This window comes from Apiospora kogelbergensis, assembly GCF_038363985.1.
Source record: "Apiospora kogelbergensis strain CBS 113332 chromosome Unknown utg000005l_segment0_segment0, whole genome shotgun sequence".
NCBI classification, from domain to species: Eukaryota; Fungi; Ascomycota; class Sordariomycetes; order Amphisphaeriales; family Apiosporaceae; genus Apiospora; species Apiospora kogelbergensis.
In genome coordinates, this window is record NW_027117422.1 from 3,603,183 (window position 1) to 3,625,572 (window position 22,390).

A 22,390-nucleotide genomic window follows, 5' to 3' on the forward strand; every position below is an offset into this window, starting at 1 on the left:
AGCCTGGGAACCATTCGTGGTGGGCTTCGAGGCATCGTGAGATTTCCCAGGCGACGGCTTCCCGCCTCGGCATTGGCGTCGCTTCTATCGGCCGGTCGCACCACCACACCTGACCCCTACCTCACCTTTTCTCTGCCTTCACGATTCAATCGTCGCATTGCCGCAAGACGAGATATGCGTCATCTTTGATGCTGAGATCGGTTTTCTTTACTATGTGGTAGCCCCGCGCATGTATATCGCTTCAACCGAGTGCCCTTTCCCTTCTCAGCGATAGCCCAGAGGCGAGAGCCCCCTATCGCAACAAGCAACAGCAAGCAACCGCTAATTAACATCAATTTACCGTATCCCCTCACAATCCCTAGGATAAACGACCTCATATTCCCGAGTCGTCTTGATTTTCTGTCTTGAGCTTCTGCCACAGAGGCGATTCGCTCCAGTTCTTGCAAATACGCTGGGTTTCGGTGTCGTCGTCGAACCTGGGTATGCCCTTGGGTCGAACCAACAGCTGCAGCGCAAGGCCTGAGTGGGCAGGAGTGTCAGCTTCTCGTCTCTTTCAAGGCCAGTGCTCATCACCACACATCCATCCACCGTTCCCCTCGTCACCCTTCTCGAGCACACTTACCTGAGCTGGCGTGCCACGCGATATGGCAATGCAAGAGCCAAGCGCCGGGATTGTCGGGCCTGAAGGCCATGGCGAGGAAACCGCCAGCTGGAAGCAAGGCCGTGTCCCGCCGGGGCGGGTTGTCGTAGTTGAACAAAGCCGGGCTGGTTTTTCGTCCCACGTAGTGTTACTCTGCGCCAAGATGACGAAGTCGCTCCCGTGCAGGTGCATCGGATGGGGCCTATAGGCACGAACAGCAGAGTGTGAGTAGGATGCCATATAGGAAGATGAGGGGGGAAAGCAGCCTCGAGTAGGCGTCAATAGAGAGAGATGCAGGTACTTACACAAATGTTGGGGCTGCCGATTCGAGAATCACGTATATGAAACCGCGATCGTACCTCTCTGCCACCAATGTCAGTCAGGCTATAATTACAAAGATCACGAAGTCAAGGGTGCACCATACCTTCTACAATCTTATAGTATGGGTTGGCAATAGACTCGTCAATGTTCAGGATAGTTGGTTTGTCGAAATCAAGCCACATGGGCAGGTCGCCCAGAACCCAGTGCACATACGGCGTCGGCCCGGGAGGGCTGAGAGCGGTCGTGTTGGGCTTTCCTGCCTCGAACGTGTCCGCCGTGACGTTGTTCTGCGGGTGCTGATCGACGCACCACGGCACAATGGGGTTGAGTAGGACGGGATCCACGTCATTACAGTCGGTGCTCGGGAGTGCGAGATTGCTCTGCGGCAAGGCAGTCCTCGAGGAATTGTATCGGACAATGGCGGTTTTTTCGTCCACGACGATACTCGGATCGAAAGAATTGCAAAAGTTTGCCGGCATGGTGCGCATCCAGTAGTCGGCCGAAGTGTCGTTCTTGGCTTCTACGACCACCGTGTACCTTTGACCTGTGATGTGTTGTTTTAGTGGCTTTCCTCGAGGCTCACCGCCGAGGTTTGGTATGGGACGTACCTATACCAATGAACAACTCCTGGACGGTAAATGGGTGGACTGGAACCAGATCGTTGGCAATGACGGTCAAGTTGTGGTCGTCGATCCGGAAAGTGAAACTGGCCCCGATAGCGCCGTTGATCAGTTTCAGTACGTGTTTCTTCCCCGGAGTAAATGTTGTGTTGAAGTAGTATTGCGGGTCCTGGCTGCCGTTATAATGACCTATGCCATTGACGAGTATACTGTCACTGGCCGGCGGTGGGTCGCTCGAACTGTTTGTCATTTCGGCCGCGTAGGCGACAAATGCCGTCTGGTGAACCCAATCCGAGATCATGACGGGACCCAGATCGATATCCCAGTCCGCACTGGAAGGCCCGTGGATGACAAGAGGACCGGCCACGCCGTCAGGGTACTGGTAGTTCTTGGTATCAGCGTCATCTCCTCTGTGTACCATGGCGCAAAGACAAAGACGAGAAATGGAACTCGACAAACCTGAGACGAATAGTGGCTGTGGTACCACGAGTGGCCGTACTGCATGGCCGTGAAGTTGTAGGTAAAGGTGTCACCCGGGGCGATGGGGCATTGGGTGACGCCGTTGACGCCGTCCATCTCGTTGGAATTGAGTTGTCGGATTCCATGCCAGTGGACAGTCGTGCCATTGTCAGGTATTCTGTTGGTGACGTGGACGACTATCTGGTCGCCCCAGCAAGCCTCTATGACGGGCCCGGGATAGGTGCCGTTAAAGTACTTGCCCTTAGTCTTCGCGACACCATCGGGTTTCAGCTTTTCAAGCAAGTCAGCTACAGCGCAATGTGGGTTGAAGCAAATACTGGTCCGTAGATGGAATAGAGAAACTTACCTCTGGATTCTCGGTTACGTCTAGCCAGTACTGTGGTGTTCTTGTCAGCTAGCTGTCAAGTCAAGCTGCGCCTGCTCCAGGAGAGTGTTTGTTACTTCTCTTGTGATACCCTTTGGCGTGCCCCTATTGTATGGGTTCTCGTCTACAAGATCAACAGTAAGCATGCAATCGACGCGTCAATGATTTATACGGGGGTGCTTACAGTCGGTTCGGACATCATATCGAGTGAAATTAGGCTGGTTGGCCTTGGGGTCCTGGATCCAGCAGTCCCTGGATGTCTCGGTGTTACAAAACTCCCATCCACTTGCTTCTAGCTCCGGATAATGGCATTCGAAAGTGGCCTTTGGTTGAACATCAACGCCGGGGATGGAGTGGGAAGCAGGGCCATGTGAACCTTGGGTCGGTAACCCAAGCGGCTTCTGGGCGACGTCTTGGTCAACAATAATAGGGGAAAAGGGGTTGAGCTGCGTGATTTGCAGCACGTACTCTAGGGTTATCTTGAACCAGCCCATCTTGATATGGTTGAATAGCTAGCTGGAAACCTGCTTCCCTTGCCTACGTATTCGCCCGAGATAGGCTAGAGAAGACAGTCGCCAACTTATATACTCGAATAATCTGGCCCGACCCCCTTACAACTAGTTGCAAGTCCTAATATACAAGCAATGGTCACAAGCAAATGCAAAATTCGGCCGTGCCGTACAATGATTGGAACGATACAGCTTCTTACGTATCCAACATCAGCAAGGGATACGCGATGAGAAGCGATTAGCGGCGAGGTCTACTGTCTGGGTGGGTATCACAGAGCTGCGCCCCAGGAAGGCTGACCAACGAGTCTATACGAGTCATGTTAAAGAGTCCATGTTCGACGTTCGCTTGTCAGAAAGCTGAAAGCCATTGGCTTGTTGTTGGCCATGATGCGAGGTGAGTCTTTTGGCCGAGGTGGCTGAGAGAGAGCGGGACAGCCGCATGCCGTCCTGCAAGCCTCGCAGCGACGGTTTTCACGGCCAAGCCCGCCAGACAGGTATACATTGCTTAGGGTTTTAGCAATCGACTGACTGTCTGGTCAAGCTTGTTTAATCATCTCAACGTCCTTGTTTGCCTTACTTCCAACCATGTTGCGGTGTCGATGGACACAGCAAAGGCTGCTGGCCTACTATCGGTGTGACAGGCAGAGGAAGTGAAGCACCCGTGGTAAGCAAGTCGGGATGATTATCTCGCGGGGTAACACAAAGTAAGAACTAATCATCGTAATTCCGACCACCTGGAAATCAGTTGTAGGGCTGCATTCAGCCGCAACACGATTCGTCCACGTAAGGGTTGCTTTCTCACGTGTGATTTTGGCGCGTACCCAATGAGACGGAGTCTTCATCTCGCTTCCATCACCGATTGGGTGTTGATAGTATATTTTGTAGGACTCGGATGATGCATCAGCCACGCCACCCTGTCCCCCTCGGGAAAGTGGTGAAGTTGGCCCGAGGCTTGCGGTGCTACGAAATGACGGTAAACTGGACCGAGACAACGTGTATTATACGAAAGATGCAATGTGGAGTGGAGCGAATGCGAGGTCAATCTAGAATCATGAGTCTTTCAAGAAATATAGGGCTGCGTTCTGCAGCAGCAGGTTTCTACCGAGGGACAACTTGTGAGTGCTGAGCGGCTGTTTGATAGCACGTAACACGGCCGTGGATAGTAAAGCAGAATCATGAGGAGATTGAGGAATATCAATATGGGCACAAGGGCTTACCAGCTTCCATTTGCATCAGGCAATAGCTTTCCAGATCAGAAATCCTACATACTGTTTTATGGACCAGCAATAGTGCACATGACCCAATGCCATATAGGAGGCCATATGTGGTTAGCTTTTTGCTTAACCCCTATCCCTGCATCGCCGCCATTGGAAGCGCATTAGCTCAAGAGACAAGATTATCTTCCGAGCTAGTCCATGTGACTCGGGCCCCTACAGCCCGTAAATCCGGCTCGAGGCTCCGAGCTAGGCAACGTTGCTCCGGTCAGCTTACCTTACCTACAGCCCGTGTCGCCCCTGTAGTTAGTCGTCTGCGAACCGGTTTGTTCTGCCAACGACTGCCATGAATAGAATAGGCAACATGTCGAAGACTCTAGGGGTCACCTGGCACAGCAGCTATCGCCAATCAAGATTTCCGTTCACGAATTTGCAGCATGAGCCCAAGGGTCACACGCAATGGCAATGGCGAATCAAAACGAGCTTACACACATGTCGCTCTTGCGCCACCTCGGTGATCCGACATAGCTATCGAGCCCCGACAAGGACGCAGTGGATTTCAGGCTTGAGGGCGGCCCCCAAGAGCGAAAGCCGATGAGTCGCGTAGTCACCAGGCAGCGCAGACGCGCAACTAGAGATTTGGAAAACGACTACTACTCCATTCTTTACTCAAAACAGGTTTCTGCTATTTGCTATCGAGTGGTGCCATCGCAATTTGTTAGTAAAGGGAGACCGTCGAAAACATCCCAATCTTGCCTTGAGGTTTCATATCATCCATGGCCCCTAAGCCCTACTGCTTCTTATTTTTGGCGTATATGAAGTTGGCGGCTGATGCCTTGTCAGTGACAACATACTCAGGCTAAGCCAGATGGAACTAGACCTACCAACCGGCTTCAGACCATTTGCTTTAGCCCAGTCTCGTACACCATGGCCCTCCTTTCCGGTGCCCCAATGTTGCCTGTCTTCCGGCTTCGAAATGTGCAGTGGGTCCGTTGTCCCGTTGGCCGGCGCAAAAGCTAAGAAGACGTAGCGGTGCTTTCCCGTCTTGGGTGGCGGCCCTGGGGGCTTGTATGGGATGATATCCTGGAGATCCGTGAGATGAATCTTGGAGCACCGCTCATCTCCCGTGGATGCGGAGAGATGAATACCTGCCGCAATGAAGTGGCACATCTCGGACCATTTGGGGTTACTTCGAGATGGCGCGTCGGGGTCTGTCAGCGTGACGACGTAGGTCATGTTCGAGCCGCGAAGTGACGCCGAAGAGTCGGACGGCTCGCTCAAGGTGATTCTTGGTTCATGCTGAAGCTTCTTCACTTTCAGCGTGTTTCCAAGGGACGCATACTCGTCCGATGACCACTCAGCATCCAGTATAAGCGAGGGGAGGAAGTCGTCAATCACTGAGGTAGCCAATTAGATACCATGTCCAGGTTGCTCTATAGATGGGACCGCTTACCGGTGGGGATTATCTCGGCATCCTTCAATCTGGACACACTGAGCAAGGACGACCCAAAGCCCAGGGACGATGGACTTACTCTTTTTGCACCTTGTATGGAGCGGACTCCTGGGTGGTTAGGACGACTTGTCCCCCGGGACTACCATTACCATGAGCCAGTGCTCGGGCAACGAGTGGCAGGACAGCCACAGCGGCATGGCGAAACAAGAACATTGCCAACAGTAAGAATGGGTTGATGTTGGGCGGTACAGTTGTGCCTCGAGGTGAAAGCAAAGCAGCGAGGCGGTTGATGTTCGCTTCCTGCCCCGCTTCAGTGTGTGATGTCATGTCGTTTCATCTCACAACACTGGCACCAGCATGTCATGCTGCATGGACTAATGCATTCGTATTCCAACTACCCCTGTTTGTAGAACCCAGATAATAACATAATCCTTTAAACGCAATAAAGGCGCCAAGACTATTGACTACGCCTTCCTGCCAACGCCTGCCAGCCCTACAGACTCGAATCACAACTGGGTCGTGATATATGGCCGGGCTTCCGAAAAGGAAACGCATTTCTGCTAGACAAGGTTATAATCAGATAACAAAGGAAGGGAAGGAGAGGAGAGGAGCGTGTCGGAGTTGAGTCCAAGAGTTGTGGCTGGGCACATAATGATATAGCTGTAATTGGCACTCCTCTCAATGCGATTTACATACCTATGGCTGGGCACGGAGATCCGATGGGAAAAGGGATATGAACCTAGCTGTTTCACATGTCTCAGTCCCCAGCCACCGGCCCAGGCTGTTCTCGACTGCATTAGCCCGATGGTGTGTTTGCGGGGGCTCCTCCTGCCTCCTATACACTAATAGGGGCCCAGATTCTTAGCGCCGCTCCTGGCGCGCAGGACCGCGCCACCACTACATCACTCCGCTGCTCTAAGACTAGTACCAGCGTCATCGTCCCGGGAGTTGATAGCAGACAGCGCAGTTCACAAGATGCTTACCTCTGGTCGAGATCGGTGTGGCCTTTTGGTCCTGCTCGCATATAAGGCGGTGATTCTCCTCGACAGCGGCAAGAACTTGAGTTTAGCATGCTACTTGTCCACTTTGTGATATAGTCGTATATATGAACAGAATAAAAAGCACCGAATCCTACAAGGAAATCCTATCGCCGATCCTGGTCAGGACAATAGCAGTCTGCGGGTCCCGGGCCATCTTCAAACAGTATACTCAAACGAGAAAGGGGGGCAATAATAGTGATTATGGGCAGCCAACCATCTCTTGACGAACGGAGTGGCGACCATCGGGACCGCCCGCAACAAAACCATCACCATCAAAATCATCACAGTTACACTACCACGTTCCAGCAACATATCGTCGCCGCAACGGGTGAGTTCGTGGGCACCTTCATGTTTCTGTTTATGGGCTACGCTGGCCATCTCATGGTCCTGGATCAAGCAGCGACAGACAAGGACAGTGTGGCGAATACATCCCTTGGGTTTCTGCAGACCATGGTTGTGGCCTTCACTTACGGGTTCTCATTGCTGGTATCGGTATGGGCGTTCTATCGGATAAGTGGAGGGCTCTTCAACCCTGCTGTACGTCTCCCCCTTTCTTTCTACCACTTCGTCACACCCTCTTCGTCAAACAAAGGCTGAACGTCCAACAAACGACACAGGTGACGCTTGGCCTCTGCCTTGCCAACCAACTGCCCTGGGTCCGGGCCGCTTTTCTGATGCCCACTCAACTCATTGCGTGCATGTGTGCTGGCGGTGTCGTCCGCGCCATGTTCCCTGGCGATCTCGCGGCGGTGAACACGGTCCTAGCGCCGGGGGTCAATTTGGCCCAGGGCCTCTTTGCGGAGATGTTTTTCACGGCCTACCTAGTCTTTGTCGTACTCATGTTGGCGGCGGAGAAGTCTCGCGATACCTTCTTGGCTCCTGTGGGTATTGGATTGGCTTTGTTGGTAGCCGAGATTCCTGGTAGGTTCACGTGGGCTGTCACCTACTTTGACTCTTGGACACTGCTGGATCCAGGCTGGTATCAGCTAATCTGACTATTCATCGCAGGTGTCTATTATACTGGCGGCTCACTGAACCCTGCACGAAGTTTCGGTTGTGCCGTGGCAGCAGCAAGTTTTCCAGGTTATCACTGGATATACTGGGTTGGCCCTTGCCTGGGAGCAATGGTCGCCGCTGCGTACTTCCGGTTCGTTAAAGCATGGCATTACGAAGAGGCCAATCCAGGGCAGGATGCAGATTCTGAGGTTTGATTTGATCCTCAGAGGAACATATGGGCGCTGTGCGAGATGGGGGCCGAATTTACATAAGTCAGTACGACAATGTTATATAAGACTGGGTGGTTATTAAATGATTTTGTCATATCCGAATGTTGACTGCTTATGTGATACCTTGCACAATCGCAAATTTATTTCGCTTTCGTGTGCGGTTCCACCAAAGCCTTCATGTGTATTCCCATACCCGCGCGTAGCATCCAGTAAGGTTGCAAAGCGCACAGCCATTCCTGCAGAGCATGAAGCTTGTAGGGCAGCACGGGCCCGCCACTGCTCATCGCCGCGCTCTGCACCACCATGCGGGCCATGTCGCGGCTGGAGGGCGTGAAGAGGTTGACGCCGACGCGGTGGCCGTCGCTGTCGGTGTCGCCGATAATGCTCGCGATGACATGCACATGTGCGCCTTCGGCATGCAACTCGGTGTCCAAAGCCAGGCTGAAAGCGCGGACGTAGGCCTTGGTGCCCGCGTAGACGGCGGCGTAGGGCAGGCCCATGTCAGCGAGCGAGCCCGCGTTGATGACGAAGCTGGGGTCACGGGGCCCGCTGGCCCCTTTCTTGAGGGCGGGAAGGAGGGCGTGGGTGAGGTGTGTCATGAAGGTCACATTCACGTCCAGGACGTTGCTGACATCCTGCGCAGCTTGCTGCTCGAAGGGCTTGAAACCCTCGGGGAGGTGGCCGGTGCCCACGTTGTTCACCAGGACCCGCAGGTCGAGCAACTCGAGATCGGCGATGGTCGCGCGCGTCTGGGCGTAGGATTCTGGACTGAATGCCGAGCTGGCATCTAGGTTCAATGTTTTGACCGCAACGCCGTATTCCGCCTGCAGGGCCTTAGCGAGACCTTCAAGGCGAGTCTCGCTGCGCCCATGTACGACAACATTGAACCCGCGGCTACACATCTCTTGGGCGATGTCACGACCGATTCCCGTCGTGGCACCAGTGACAAGTGCCCATGCTGTGTCCGAGGCGCTCTTGGCGTTCCGTGGATGTACCAGGATATTCGATGGCGTCGAGGAAAAGATACCCATTCTGTCCGCAAAGTCGGTCGATTGAACCGTGAACTGTGATGAGAGATAATCAACCCCAGTTTGAGTAGCAGTGATCCGAGCAATGGGTTTTTTTGTTTGCTTCGAAAACCGAGAGGTTCCAACCACTGGCTGGAGGGTGCTGATTCGTAATGCTCGCTTCGGCAGGCTCTATTGACCTATTGCCCTGCCCACCAACCCCCAAACCCCGCTTCCGGAGCAACTGCTACAGCAAGGGAGAGTCGGGGTGTCGGGTTCGCATTACTACGTAGTTGGTTCAACGACAGTGGTGGCACATTGTTGTGGTCTTCATCACCACAGCCAGCCTGACCGAGACTCGAGACGGTGCGAGCGTGCTTCTTGCCTCCCCCGTATGTACTCCGTATCACCCCGCGGTTTCATGGGTTAGTGCAGCACCACCCACCACCCACCACCTCTGCACCTCTGGCGGGTTCTGGGCGGGCTGCCTGCCCCACCAGCCAGAATCGCTAATTCACCAGTGGACCCCTTATAATGATATCATCGACCCGAACAGACTTTACGCTCCGCCTTACGCGACCTCTCAGCTTTGTCTTCGTCCCTTCAACCCAAGCCGCCAATGGCAACTCGCCAATTCTAGTTGTCCAATTTCTGCCACCACCACCCTCAGTTAAGAATATGACCGGGGCTCACCCTCCCTGGGGCCTGCGTTGGCGTTCTAGTACATCGTTCGTCCTCATCACTGTTGCAACTGGTCTCTTCACGGACCTGTTCCTGTATGGCCTAGTGGTGCCAGTTCTGCCGTTCTTGCTCCACGACCGGCTTTCCATACCAGACAATGCAATTCAATCATACAGTTCAGGTCTGCTGGCAGCTTACGCCGGAGTCCAGTTGTTATGTTCAGTCCCCGCTGGCTGGATTGCCGACAGAACCACCTCGCGCCAGGCTCCTTTCCTGACTGGCCTCGCTGCCTTGCTTGCTGCGACTATCCTACTGGCAGTAGGCCAAAGCATCGGCGTTCTCGTGCTTGCTAGAGGGCTTCAGGGTATGAGTGCTTCTGTCGTTTGGACCATAGGCCTAGCGATGATAAGGGACACCGTTGGGCCTCATAATCTCGGCAAGGCCATAGGGACGGTGAGTTGACCAATGTTTCTCAAAAAGTCAGTCAATGTACTTACGCCGTCAGATCTTCTCATTTATCTCGGTGGGGCCACTCTTGGCTCCGGTAGTGGGTGGAATACTTTACGATAAGACAGGCTATGCTGGTGTATTTGGAGCCGGCGCCGCGCTTTTGGTTGTTGATTTCATCATGCGACTGTTGGTCATAGAGAAGAAGATCGCGGCCAAGTATGGTAGCGCACTTGACGGCAACGGTAGTAGCCCTGAGACAGACGGAACAAACGACGAACCAACCGAGGAAGATGCTCTTTTACAGCGAAAGCAGATCGAACGCTACGAGATCCGTGGGGAGCCGAACAGCTTTGTCCGCGCAGTGCCTATATTGTACTGCTTCCGCGACCCCCGGCTTCTTATCGCTTTCATAATGGCGTTCATGCAGGCTGCGTTACTGGCAGCATTTGACGCAACTATTCCGACCGAAGCCCGGGACCTGTTTGGGTTCTCGTCCATGAAGGCCGGTCTTCTATTCATCGCCCTCAACGTGCCTGTTCTGATTTTTGGCCCACTCGCCGGGTGGGCTGTGGACCGGTTCGGCACCAAGCCTGTTACCGTCATTGGGTTTAGCTATCTCGTGCCAGTCCTACTGTTACTTCGCCTCCCGTCAGAGCAGCATGTCGGAGGATCAGGCAACGTCATATTATACTGCGCTCTGCTCGCCCTCAACGGCGTCGGTTTAGCGATCATCGATTCGCCGAGCTTCGTCGAGGCAAGCGATGTTGTTCAGCAATACGACAAAGCTAACCCTGGCTTCTTCGGAGACAACGGCCCCTATGCACAACTGTATGGATTCAATTCTCTCTTCTTTTGTGCAGGCCTTACATTGGGGCCGATCATCAGCGGTTCCTTGCGCGACATCATTGGCTATGGCAATATGACAGCGGTCCTTGCGGGCGCGGCTGGGTTCACAGCGATTATATCATACTTTATTATTGGTGGAAAGCCGAAGATAGGATTCTGGTGAACTCGGTAAAGCGAAGACAAATTATTGCAACACCATAGTCTATGCTCGGAGAACATGGTCTGGTTTGGTTTGGTCTGGGTTGGAGTCCAAGCTGGTCAACCGGAGACAGACAAACTAGACAGACAAGCGTCGAACCAATCAAACATAGCTTCAAACTTTCACAACATAACATGCGGCCTACAACCTACAACATGTGCAGATGCCATGTTCACCAATCAGGCTATACTAACAAGACATTGATGCACAAGCAAGCAGACCATGGCCTAGGTTACTGGCAAGTAGAACCGGCGATCCAATCATTCTAGTCTCACCGCCTTGGGCGATAAGTGCACGGACTTTCCAAAAAAAACGGCAGAAAGATCGCCAAGATTTCGCAAAAATAAGCGATAAGCGTAAACCCACTGCTTTGCCAGAAAATTTCGAGGGGCGGGTCTCAAAACTCCGGCCTGTGCAACCAATCACTGGCCACGATTCTGTCTACCTACTCACTCGAGGGACGGAAAGCGGAAACTACTGGGCTGTTTTTTCTCCATCCATCAGCAAGCTACCAACAATCTTCCTTCTGGGAAAGAGAAAAAAAAAGCTGGCATTGATCCCCATAGGCTCAAGCATTCTGCATTCATTCAACGCCAGATCAATCTCACGATCCCATCGAAGACACTATCGCTGTGCATAGATTGGCTTCTACTCAATCATGGCTGAGTCTTCGCTGCAGGTTCGTTTGCCCGCGACCCCGCGACCGTCTTTGTCCTGCTTTTCTCGGCTCCCAACCTCTCCAAGAGGATAAGCACTGAACCATAGCCACACAATATAGGAGCGCCTGCGCGATTCTGCTAAAGCCTTCGATGGCCTATTGTCTTTGATTCCCGCCAAGATGTACTACGGCGAAGAGTCTGGTGTATGTATACAATGCCGTCCATCCCTGTTTCGCTTAACTTCGCCGCCTACGCGTTATCGTCTGGCATCTCCCAGTTGCTAATGCACGCTTTCTTCTTGTAGGAGCAAGGGCAAAAGAAAAAGCAATCCAAAGCCGAAGCCAAGGAAGCGAGACGGAACAAGCTTGATCCCGACAGTGAACTCAACAAGAGCGTCAAGGAGATCATGGATGAGCAGGCCCGAAAGAAGCGAAAGCGAGACCAAGGCGAGGCCGAATCTGAGGACGACTGGTCCGATGTCGAAGGTGTCGAGTATGAACAGCCTGGCCAGGGCTTGAAACAGAAGAAGAAGCAAAAGACGACTGAGGAAGAGACGGAGGCTTCAGCCAAGCAACGCCGCAAGGAAGAGAAGAAGCAGGGCAAAAAGGATCGCAAGGCTGAGCGCAAGGCTTTGCGAGACGAAGAAGCCGCCTTTGAGAAACGAAACGTCAAGTCCGGCGTCAACAAGGTCAAGCTTGGTCCGAGAGAATCGCAATCCACTACACAAGCCAAGCCTGACGAACAGTCCGAGGCTCAACCTAGCAAGTCCGTCGAGCAAGATGACGAGGAGACCGAAGCCAACGAGCCAGCTGACATGCAGAAAGTTGATGTCTCGGGTATCGCAGCCGACCCCGAAGAGCAGGAATCTACCTCTGCATCCGACCCCCCGTCTGCTCCGGCTTCTCCCGTGTTTGATCCTAACGGCACACCTGCCGACTCAAATGGACAAGCGCCAAGCACTACCACATCTACTTCGTCCACCGTGGCGCCGTCCGAGAAGCCGAAACACATCAAGATTCCTTCAGACACTACTCAGTTGCGAGCCCGTCTTGCGGCTCGGATAACAGCTCTCCGAGAAGCCCGCAAAGCAGATGGACCTGACGGAAAACCCATTCGCACACGCCAAGAACTCATCGAGTCTCGCCGGCAGAAGGAGATGGAGCGAAAGGCACACAAACAGGAGCAGCGCAAAAAGGCCAAGGCAGAGGAGGAACTGAAGAGAGAAGAAGCTCTTGCCTCGGCTCGCAACTCCCCGGCAGCATGCTTAGCCCGGCTATCGACATGGCGGATAACAACTTCGCGTTTGGCCGTGTCGCGTTCGCGGATGGCGCCCAGCTATCTCATGACCTGTCACATGTTCTTAACAACGCCAAGAAGAAGGGTCCTTCTGACCCCAAGACAGCCCTTCTGAAATTCCAAAACGAAAAGAAGCGCCTAGAGAGCATGGATGAGGAGAAGCGCAAGGACATTGAAGAGAAGGAAGCCTGGTTGACAGCCCGGAAACGAGCCGAGGGCGAAAAGATTAGAGACGACGAGAAGCTTTTGAAGAAGGCGGTGAAGCGCAAGGAAACCACCAAGAAGAAGAGCGAGAAGGCGTGGGCTGAGCGGTCCGAAGGTGTCCAGAAGAGTATCAAGCAACGACAACATAAGCGCGAAGCCAACATCCGGGAGCGGAAAGAGACAAAAATGCTCGGCAAGGCAGGCAAGAAGAAGAAGGTTGGCCCCAAGAAGAAGACGGGTGGCCGTGCTGGTTTCGAGGGAGCCTTTGCTGGTGGCAAGAGAAAATAATCGATGCTGTGTATGATGGCAAAGGAAAAAGGTTGCTGCCTTGGGTGTAAGAGGAGCATCAAGGCTTGCCATGGCCTACCTTCTTAGTGTACATACTCTTGCATGTTCCAGGGCATTTCAGCGGGCGTAATTGATATTTGATGGACACCTCATTATCGTGCCTTCTACTTGTTCCCTCTGGGTTCTGACGTATAAAGAAGCCTCATATGGGGCCAAGGTACACACAGAGGATCCAGCTTTATGGACACGTTTACAGTCGTGCACTTATGATATGCAAAATGAACCCGTCACTTATGCACCGCCCCTCCAGATTCACTGATGAGCGAGAGAGCCTGTAGCTCTGCTTGTAGCTCTGCTGGGTCCACTGGGCTAGCACGTGATGGCAAAGTTTATTCCAACGTCGTCGCCTTAGGATTGATTTCTCGCAAATGACAAATCTCAATAAGCCGCGTTAGCAGCTGCCCATGTCTCGCATTCAAGGGAGACCATTTGAACCTTCTTTCTTTCCCCTCCTTCCTCAGATTCAGCGAGGATCCCCGAGTCGGCAGGTGATAGCAGAACCCTTTCGATGATGAACAAGTTAAAAACCAACATCACACCAGGCCCCGCTTCGGCTCGCACAAAGAGCAGCTCTTTCAAAGGTAGCTAGGTTGGTCGCCATCAACAATGCATTCTTCTGCCTATGAAAATTTGATTACGATCATTTTCTTCCTCCATCGGTTTATCTGAGCCTTCCCAGATTCATCCCTCTATTTCTCAATCAAAAGTCCCATCGCAAATCCTTTTTAAGACCAACCCTGGACGCGGAAACCAACGTGGAAATGGACCCCCAGGCCGAAATCGCCAAGCGGGATGCGCGCATTCGCCAATTGGAGGAATTCGCCAAAAAGAGCGAGGTGGCCAGGATCAAGGAAACATACGAAAAGATCGTCAAGGATGTCAAGAAAGACCGAGACCAAGCTCGGCAGGACGCCGACGAGAAAATCAAGGCGTTAAAAGCCGAGGTCGACAAACTGCGACAGATTAAGACGTTGACCGAAGAAGTCTCCCATCTCCGGCAGTCGACAGAAGGGCCATCTTCTGCCACTGTCACTCCCCCCAAGTCGGGGCGCATGGGTGACCCGACCACCCCAGGCACCAACGGTGACGGGGAAATGATACCCATGTCACGTGCTCAGATCGAGTACAGCGAGCGCAAATACACGGCGCTCAAAGAAGAGTCTGCGCGGCAAAAGCTCCAGCTTGAGCTTTTGAATGCCCAAATTCACGCCGACCAACCTTCTAAGCAGTTCATCGCTGTCCAGTGGAACCAGCTACGCGACCACGTGCGCCAGCTGTCTTTAGAGCGCTTTAACGAGGTCAAGCCCCTTGATACCTTATCGAAGGAGGACGAAAGGACGCTCGAGAAACTATCTATCCACTACCGCACCTTCTTGAGCACCGATCGCATGCCCTGCTACTTGTTCCGCTCCCTGATATGGCGACTTCTCTGCGACCACCTCTTCGTCAATTTCAGCCGCGTATGGGGCCCCCAAATGTGCGAACACCTCAGCACCATGGGGAACGCCTTGTGGAAACGAGGCAAGATCAGTCAGATCGAGTTCCAGCGTTGGCGGATGCAAACCGCACGTCTGGTCCACAAAAGCTACGAGGTCGATGAGCCGACTATTGATGAAATGGCGGCTAAGATCCATGATACAATGGTCCGGTTTGCCCCATCCGATGCACTAAAACTGCACGACAATATTCGTGAGATTGTCAGATTGGCAGCAGATATGAGCTCAACATTCGCGAGGACCAAAGTCATACCGATGATGACCAACGAACCTAGGAGTGAGCTGACGCACGGGTTTCAGTGCAATGTAAACACAATGAACGAGGCGGGCCAGGTCATTAAAGACGGTAAGGTCAGCTTGATGATCACACCCTGTCTATTGGAAAGGGATGGCGACGATTACTCTTTGCTGGTCAAGGCGGATGTAATCTCATAGGAAGCGCGGCATTTTCACTGAAGCGAGCGAATGCTATATTCTCTTCTCACATGTCCCGATCTGGACACAGCCATAACTAGGTGGCACTGCCTAATACATATAATAGCAATGTAAAGATAAGGAGGACAGTTAAATCAACCGTGTCTGATGGCCCTCGAGTTGAATAATATGTTCCACTACACAACACAAAGAGAAAGCGCTGTTATAGGGTCCAAAATAGGTACGCAACTACATTTTATAATGGCTTAATCACAAGGTATGATGGGTGCTCTTGTGTTCCAAGGCTGGGTATTGGGTATTCTTTCTTTCCTTTTCGGTTCAATGTCAAGCTGTCAACCCAACAGAAACGAAATATGGTATAATATAGAGACTTTTCTTCCTTGTCCTGCAAGGAAACGAGTAGTTCGAGAGACTGAGCCTGAACATGGCGACATGATCCATTAAGCCAGCTACTCATCACCCACAAGTACAAAACAAGTGCATTTTGCGTCGTCAGTCTACCTACCTATTCCTTCGAACTTTTCAGGCTCTTCTGGCGCCATGCTGTTCCTGAATGATAATCTAGTAGCAACAAGCCAGGGGCAAAGATGCACATGGCTCCAAGAAATGCCAAAATCCATCCAATGCCCATAGCCCGCAGCATGTCCCCCAGGAACGCAACAGTGATCGCCGCAAGCGTGCATCTCACTACATTGCTCGAGGCTTGTGCAGCAGCCGGGGTCTGGTGGTTCTTATCCAAGAGTAACATGTTATAATATACCTAACGAGTAATAATGAGTATTTGGAGGCCCTGTGTATATTAAAATCCTGAGACTTGCACTGAAGTCTAGTTGCAGATTTAAGCTGACAACGAATTGCAGGAAGAGAGGAATCGCCATATGCTATAGCGGAGAAGTTGGTACAGAAATACGGAGGTGCCTTGCATTGCACTGGCTGACTGACTTTGCGAAGCTGTAACAACCAACCGCATGCCGCCACTGACATTGTTGTCAAGATCATGGGGACTCAGACAGCACCAAGTTGTGCCTTCTCAATGGGAAAACTGTCTAGATCATCCCCAAAGACTTTGTTGGTAGAAAGCCGGCGCCGGGTCCTCGCCTTGTGGTATGTGTTATTAAGCAACGGGTCTGAAAAGAAGGTCGATACAGTGCCACCTAAGCCGAACGGTAGGTACACAAGACCGGTTTGCCGTTGGTTTAACCCATAGATATCGATGAAGAGCACCGAGAGTGACGCATTTACGCAGGTGTATATGACGTATAGGATGTCGCAAGTAAGGATGATAATAGCATTATTCTTGCGTAATAGAATGTGCAATGACTTTAGGGGGTTCGGTACATCCCACCGCGCGTTTAGGTCGAGGTCTTCTTCTTGCCAATGCCGCATAATAGTAGGTAGCGGCAGTCTCAGGTGCTTAGGGGGCGTACCGATCCATTACCGACAATTTTCCGTGATGTCTCGGGTAATAGGAATACCACCAATTAAAAGCATGTATTGGATGCTATTGCGAGAAACCAGAGCATCCATGTCCACCCAGCCGCATATGACAAGGTACCTCCAAGGATAGGGCCAAGGCTTGGTGCGATCGTGATGGGCGTTGCTAGTATTGCAACGTAACTCTCCGCAGGTCGAATAGAAGACGAGTAGGCACCAGACCCAAGGGATATCCGGGTAAGAGAATCATCCCAGTCGCTGAGGTTTTTAATAGAGAGGCTTCTACTTTCCCAAATTGCTGAAAGATGGCAGAGTTCTGGGGGCAAAGGTGGGATGGCTTTGAAGATCGATTCAGGTCTTCTCATCAGGTTCAATCCGAATTTGCCCATTATTTTCACCAGGTCCATGGCCCAGCTCTCTAATGACGTTTGCTGCATGATGAAGCTCGCTTTCATGCTTCTTGGACCATGGATAGTCTTCAGTTTGGCCACATATTTCGAGATATAATTCGACACTTGCACCAGCACACGCAGTTGCTTTGACCTAGAAACAATATGTATCCAGGTCAAGATTGATTGCCCATTCACGAAACCAATGAGCTACGTGGCCACATCTTCGCTCTCGACAGGGGCCAACAAAAGGTGAGATGACCAATAAATGCATGCATACTCGACGAAGTCCGGCACCTGCGCTTTGGCTATCTTGGCTTGTAGCCCAATCATTCGCAAGCAGTTGATGCAACCCAAGAACAGCTGCTCATGTGCAATTTTGGGATTGACACGAAAAGGGCGCGGTATGTCGATCAGCAGGTACTCGCGGGCTGTTTGGTGAACCAGGGACACTTCACCGCCATTATCGATGGCCGCGAATCCGCTGCAAAGTTCGACTATGGATCTTTGGAGGTCCAGAATGTCGGATTCGTCTTCCTCGAGTGCTTATGATAAGCCCGAGACGGTCAACTTTCTAAAGAACAGCTCACACAGTCTGTTATCCTCGGGAGCTTTCTGAAAAGCTGTCACAACCACCAAGTTGGCTCGGTCTTGACGTAGTGCTTCGAATTAGTAATCATCCTCGACTTCAGAATACGATTCAGTGTCTCCGCGAGATGGGTTCCACGATGAGGGGTGGCAATGAAAGTGATTGCTAGGATTGCTGTGAAAATCGTCTCGTACTCGGGATCATGTTGTCCCTGCAAATATGCCTGCAAATTTTCAGCATCTTATAACGGATTTCAGGTTTCTTTTTTTACGTCTTTTATAGTCAGGCCGCCCATGCTGTGAGCCACAAAATTTAATGGCACCTATAATGTTTGCGAGTCTTCCCATATCGTCTGCAGGGGTTTCGACTTTTCTCACCCTCCCCTTGTTCAGCTCCTCTTTCTGGTCATCTTTGCCATATTTCAAGTCGAGTAGGGGATCTTTGGCAAAGTCCAAGACTGGAGTGGAAATTTGACAGGACTTTCGAATGTTGGCGTTGTACGCGAAGGTTAAGATTCGAGCGAGGCAAACGTCTGGTTCAAGCGGTGGAAATGTCAACGGTCAAAAGAGGTTTGGATTCTTATGCTTCGACCAAGTGACTCGGCTTGTCCCTCCAAGGCCATGGATGAACACAATGACTGCTTTGTAGTCATTTTCGGGCGTGTATACGACGTTCAACCCAGGTGGCCCAGGTTCCGACTCACTCGTTCTCCGGCTCATTGGTTCACGGCAATGGGAGTCGAAAGTGACGAAAGGGACGAAGAGGATGATCCGAACTGATCCGAAACGCGGAGCGCAGAGCTGGTGTCCGCCGGTCTCCCCAGCACGTTTGAGACTCAATGATTTTCTTCCTGAGATCCACTCTCCATGCCACTTTTGTTATGCCTGAAGGTCGAGAGTTTGTGAAACTGGCGACTGGTATTAGTATAACACCGCGAAAGCTTTCGTACATTCGGAGATCGTTACATTTTACTCACCATTGTCAATACTATAGACCTGAGGTGCCTTCAGGTGTTGAATTCGAGAAGTTGGCTACCACAGAGCTGATGGCGGGGTATTTTGATCGCATGGAATGTTTCATGGGCTGATTCGGTCAGCACCGGCGACGGTGTTGATTGGAGAGAAACTTTGAGATCCCAGGCCTAGGACATTGGGGCTGAGACGCCTTTTCGTGGACACGACTGATCACACCCTTGCCGACCCCTCAAGTCCAGCGCTTAGTAAACCGTTGGGAAAGGAGCACGAGCTCTTGTGAGCGGGGAGTTCCAGTCAGCCAACGACATCAACGCGGCATGCCCCGGACTGGTTCCGAAGGCAGCCGGCTGGGGTCAATATACCAATGGGGGCGTAACGGTCCACTTCTTCATTGGTGACTTCCACGACATGGACCTGAACACAGCACCAGCGAGACCATCGTGTTCGACCCGGGCTGTACCTACGCCCACAATGAAATGGAGTTTGGGACGTGGAGATGCTCATGGGCATACTATCTCATATCGTCGGTTTACATGCGGATGTATCAGCAATATATTGAGCCGTCTGAGCCAGTAGAGAAGTGGGATGACCGCAACCGGCTCTACTCTATCCACCCGTACCTGACAGACGCCGCGGGGCACCCTGGTAGCCATTCAAGGCAGATGTGAGTGCTGATTCCACGACGGGGGTGATGTTTACTGACGAACCATTAGCGCATACAACGATATCTCGTATCCCAGCGAGAAGTACGAACCGTTGGACAGTCTCGAGCGGTATGACCCGTCAAAGGATCTTAGTGTCACCGGTGCTCAAATTTCCTTTCGTGATGAAGCAACTGGAGTAAAGAATGCCTCCCAGGCACGATGTTTTCTTTTCTGTGAATACAACTTTTGGTATTGGTAGGGGATGGTGCAATGCTTTACTTAACGATAATGGAAATTGACATCATTCTTGTCATCAGTTCAATGCGAATGTAACTTAGCAGAGACATGAGACTTGAAACAGGGGCAATAGGCGTAAGCAGTTCAGGTCGAAACATACATCTCAAAGGCCGTTGGAACCCCAAGGGCCGCTACAGCTGAAATCCGAGTGCTTACGCATCAGGAGAGCCCAGTTCAGCCTCGATGACGGACTCATATTGTTTAGGGTCTTTCCAGATCTCCAGGATCCTGAATCCAGCGCCCGATAATAGCTTTTCCCACATTCCTTGCGTACGCTCCTTGGAAGAAAGAATCCCCATCATAGACACGTCCATGCCCGCTTGGAAAGCGCTGGCACCCGTTGGTGGCAGCACCACGTCGACGATTAGAAGGCGCGAGTAGCCGTGCTTCATAGCCACAGCCGTATGCTTGAGGATCACGAGCGACATTTCGTCGGACCAATCGTGGAATACCGCGTGGAACATATATGCCCGGGCGCCGCGCACCGGCTGCGAAGTCAGAAAGTCGTGGGGCATGGTGCGGATCTTTTCTTGATCCACTTCGGCCAGGGCGAGTGCCTCGGGTCGGTCCTGTAGTATGAGCGACCCTGTTGGTATATCGGTGCGGTGCCGCTCCAGGAAGAGGGAGATGTCGTGGCCTCTGTTGCCCCCTACATCCACCAGGATAGGGGCAGAGGGGTCGATATCACAGCTCAACAGGATACGGCTATCGTAGTAGTCGGTCCAGTGGGTCTTGTATCTTGTCCAATTCTCCATCATCTCGCTGAAGCTTGCTTGGAGTTCTGGCTTAGCTGAGCAACGGGCCCAGAAGTCAATGTTCTCAGGGCATCCAAGCCGATAGGCTGTGTTCCCCATATCTACGGGATTGCGGTACGACGTTTCTTGCAAGAAGCGTGAAAGATAGTCCAGTCCGTCGTACTTGAAGTGATCGTGCCTTGGGGGTATTAGACAATAGGTGGAAAAACATACTGTTCATCCTGATAACCATAAGGGTTTGACTTACCCAGATTGAATCCAAGCTGATTGAAGTGAATCTTTATCCCCTAAACTCAAGCTAAAGTCGGTTGGCTTATACTGCTCCTCGGCAACCTCTTCGATGAAGTCTTTGGCTGCCAACAGACGGCACAATCGCACTTTCGTAAGATGGGGGTCAGCTTCTCAGGATTTAAGTAGAAGGAGGAGGAAATGATCTTGTTTTCATATAAATGTGACAAAAGACTGCAGTACTCACCGACTAATTTAGGATCGACATCTGATCTTGCCAGCTCGCAGAGATCTTTGAGCGACATTTGGCCCCCGCCGCCAGCGTGCCAGCGCTCAAAGATGCCCAGATCGATGAACGTCTGCAAAGTCCCAAGGACGGCCCAGTTCTCGAACGCAAGCTCCCAACCGCGCTCCGTAGGGTGTTGGAGCCGGTGGATCAGGCGCTGTGCCTCCTTGATTGTGGCCAAGCGGCCGGTGTCATCGCCGTCGAAGTCACGGGCACTAGTCTGGCGCAACAGTTCGCCGATGTCCGTCACAGACACGCGCATTTTCTCGAAGTCTGGAGGTTTGAATGATACTGAGGTGGATACTACGAGTAACTTGGGTTTCCAGTCTTTGAGGATGAGAGGGAGAGAGAGAGAGAGAGAACACCGTGGGCTCTGGAGTATGGTCAACACTCCTCTACAGCCTTATATACATTAGCAGTTGCCCTGTGTTTCAACGCCCGGTGGCCAGCGCCAAGTCCAACTCTACAATGGAACTTGCTACCCCCTTTTCACTGCGGATTTCGTGTAGATCTGGCTCATCCAAGACCGACCACTTGGCGTGACACCACAGCAAGCCTGTGCGAGCTTGCGAGATAAGAGCACCGCATACGCCGTAAAATTCGGTACTTTTGCCAAATTTGGAATCTCGGAGTATGGTGAAGCCTCTGGTTGGCTGAGTTTTGGCTCGACTCACCGACGCCTATTCATCTCGCCACGGTACTTTTACTACTACCGATCAAAAGCGACCAATGGACATGCGCTGCAACACAGCATTAAAGATAACCGGGGTCTCTTCTTTCTCGACCATCACGATTGCTTGACCCAACTCCGGCTGTGTGGGCTGAGGTTGGGCTGAGGTGTTGATATTGCGATTCTCTTGGGTTTACATATACAGGCAACAGATGGCGGGGTGGGTTGCCCACCGAGTGGGACACACTTACATATGTACTTACATACGTACATGAGAGTACCCACCTTCTATGTTACCTTAGATGTCGAATCAGATCGATGGGGACGGGAAGAAGACTGAGAGGGGAGTCGGACATCTCAAGTGCGTCACGGTTTCCCGCAGAGAAGCAAAGGAGTCCGGCTCCTGCACCGGCTCGTGAATGCCAGTTGTGTGTTGTTGGATTAATGTTGGCTGTGGCTTCGGATGAGCTGGAGCTTCGAGCCACCAACACGTTGCTGAACAGGGCCCGCATCGGTGGGGCACTGCTAATTAATGGTAGTCCGTTACTGCTGTTACCAACTGAGCTTCGAGCAAGCTTGGGCTCTTATCGATACCTAAATTCCCCAAACCCCGGGTGCAGGGCGGCAGCCAATTCA

The 22,390-nt window shown here is 52.1% G+C and overlaps 11 protein-coding genes across 11 annotated transcripts; 5 read left to right on the forward strand and 6 right to left on the reverse strand.

Annotated features, from left to right (window-relative positions):
• Nucleotides 1-373: 373 nt before the first annotated feature.
• PG998_007775 (uncharacterized protein) lies at nucleotides 374-2,919 on the reverse strand (the record flags this gene model as incomplete). The annotated part of the gene is made up of 9 exons (XM_066874591.1): nucleotides 374-519; nucleotides 623-765; nucleotides 946-1,003; nucleotides 1,065-1,505; nucleotides 1,570-1,960; nucleotides 2,041-2,331; nucleotides 2,408-2,437; nucleotides 2,503-2,549; nucleotides 2,610-2,919. 9 exons carry the CDS (start codon nucleotides 2,917-2,919, stop codon nucleotides 374-376), a joined length of 1,857 nt encoding a protein of 618 aa, XP_066730536.1.
• Nucleotides 2,920-4,938: 2,019 nt separating this feature from the next.
• On the reverse strand, nucleotides 4,939-5,928 carry PG998_007776 (uncharacterized protein; the record flags this gene model as incomplete). The annotated part of the gene is made up of 4 exons (XM_066874592.1): nucleotides 4,939-4,976; nucleotides 5,033-5,545; nucleotides 5,602-5,630; nucleotides 5,681-5,928. 4 exons carry the CDS (start codon nucleotides 5,926-5,928, stop codon nucleotides 4,939-4,941), a joined length of 828 nt encoding a protein of 275 aa, XP_066730537.1.
• A 914-nt stretch (nucleotides 5,929-6,842) lies between these two features.
• PG998_007777 (aquaporin) lies at nucleotides 6,843-7,852 on the forward strand (the record flags this gene model as incomplete). The annotated part of the gene is made up of 3 exons (XM_066874593.1): nucleotides 6,843-7,178; nucleotides 7,259-7,562; nucleotides 7,650-7,852. 3 exons carry the CDS (start codon nucleotides 6,843-6,845, stop codon nucleotides 7,850-7,852), a joined length of 843 nt encoding a protein of 280 aa, XP_066730538.1.
• A 155-nt stretch (nucleotides 7,853-8,007) lies between these two features.
• On the reverse strand, nucleotides 8,008-8,898 carry PG998_007778 (short chain dehydrogenase; the record flags this gene model as incomplete). Its single annotated transcript, XM_066874594.1, has 1 exon — nucleotides 8,008-8,898. One exon carries the CDS (start codon nucleotides 8,896-8,898, stop codon nucleotides 8,008-8,010), a length of 891 nt encoding a protein of 296 aa, XP_066730539.1.
• A 510-nt stretch (nucleotides 8,899-9,408) lies between these two features.
• Nucleotides 9,409-11,014, forward strand: PG998_007779 (uncharacterized protein; the record flags this gene model as incomplete). Its single annotated transcript, XM_066874595.1, has 2 exons — nucleotides 9,409-10,008; nucleotides 10,061-11,014. The coding sequence occupies 2 exons, from the start codon at nucleotides 9,409-9,411 to the stop codon at nucleotides 11,012-11,014; spliced, it is 1,554 nt and encodes a 517-aa protein (XP_066730540.1).
• A 694-nt stretch (nucleotides 11,015-11,708) lies between these two features.
• PG998_007780 (uncharacterized protein) lies at nucleotides 11,709-13,497 on the forward strand (the record flags this gene model as incomplete). Its single annotated transcript, XM_066874596.1, has 4 exons — nucleotides 11,709-11,729; nucleotides 11,829-11,912; nucleotides 12,014-13,018; nucleotides 13,045-13,497. The coding sequence occupies 4 exons, from the start codon at nucleotides 11,709-11,711 to the stop codon at nucleotides 13,495-13,497; spliced, it is 1,563 nt and encodes a 520-aa protein (XP_066730541.1).
• Nucleotides 13,498-14,318: 821 nt separating this feature from the next.
• Nucleotides 14,319-15,488, forward strand: PG998_007781 (uncharacterized protein; the record flags this gene model as incomplete). The annotated part of the gene is made up of 1 exon (XM_066874597.1): nucleotides 14,319-15,488. One exon carries the CDS (start codon nucleotides 14,319-14,321, stop codon nucleotides 15,486-15,488), a length of 1,170 nt encoding a protein of 389 aa, XP_066730542.1.
• Nucleotides 15,489-15,993: 505 nt separating this feature from the next.
• PG998_007782 (MFS general substrate transporter) lies at nucleotides 15,994-16,472 on the reverse strand (the record flags this gene model as incomplete). Its single annotated transcript, XM_066874598.1, has 2 exons — nucleotides 15,994-16,248; nucleotides 16,431-16,472. The coding sequence occupies 2 exons, from the start codon at nucleotides 16,470-16,472 to the stop codon at nucleotides 15,994-15,996; spliced, it is 297 nt and encodes a 98-aa protein (XP_066730543.1).
• Nucleotides 16,473-17,937: 1,465 nt separating this feature from the next.
• PG998_007783 (uncharacterized protein) lies at nucleotides 17,938-18,552 on the reverse strand (the record flags this gene model as incomplete). The annotated part of the gene is made up of 3 exons (XM_066874599.1): nucleotides 17,938-18,123; nucleotides 18,278-18,432; nucleotides 18,459-18,552. 3 exons carry the CDS (start codon nucleotides 18,550-18,552, stop codon nucleotides 17,938-17,940), a joined length of 435 nt encoding a protein of 144 aa, XP_066730544.1.
• Nucleotides 18,553-19,299: 747 nt separating this feature from the next.
• PG998_007784 (uncharacterized protein) lies at nucleotides 19,300-19,777 on the forward strand (the record flags this gene model as incomplete). Its single annotated transcript, XM_066874600.1, has 2 exons — nucleotides 19,300-19,538; nucleotides 19,588-19,777. Coding segments are annotated over 2 exons (429 nt in total), but the record flags the coding sequence as incomplete, so codon positions are not given.
• Nucleotides 19,778-19,967: 190 nt separating this feature from the next.
• PG998_007785 (O-methyltransferase) lies at nucleotides 19,968-21,346 on the reverse strand (the record flags this gene model as incomplete). The annotated part of the gene is made up of 3 exons (XM_066874601.1): nucleotides 19,968-20,748; nucleotides 20,818-20,923; nucleotides 21,046-21,346. The coding sequence occupies 3 exons, from the start codon at nucleotides 21,344-21,346 to the stop codon at nucleotides 19,968-19,970; spliced, it is 1,188 nt and encodes a 395-aa protein (XP_066730546.1).
• Between the last annotated feature and the right edge of the window lie 1,044 nt (nucleotides 21,347-22,390).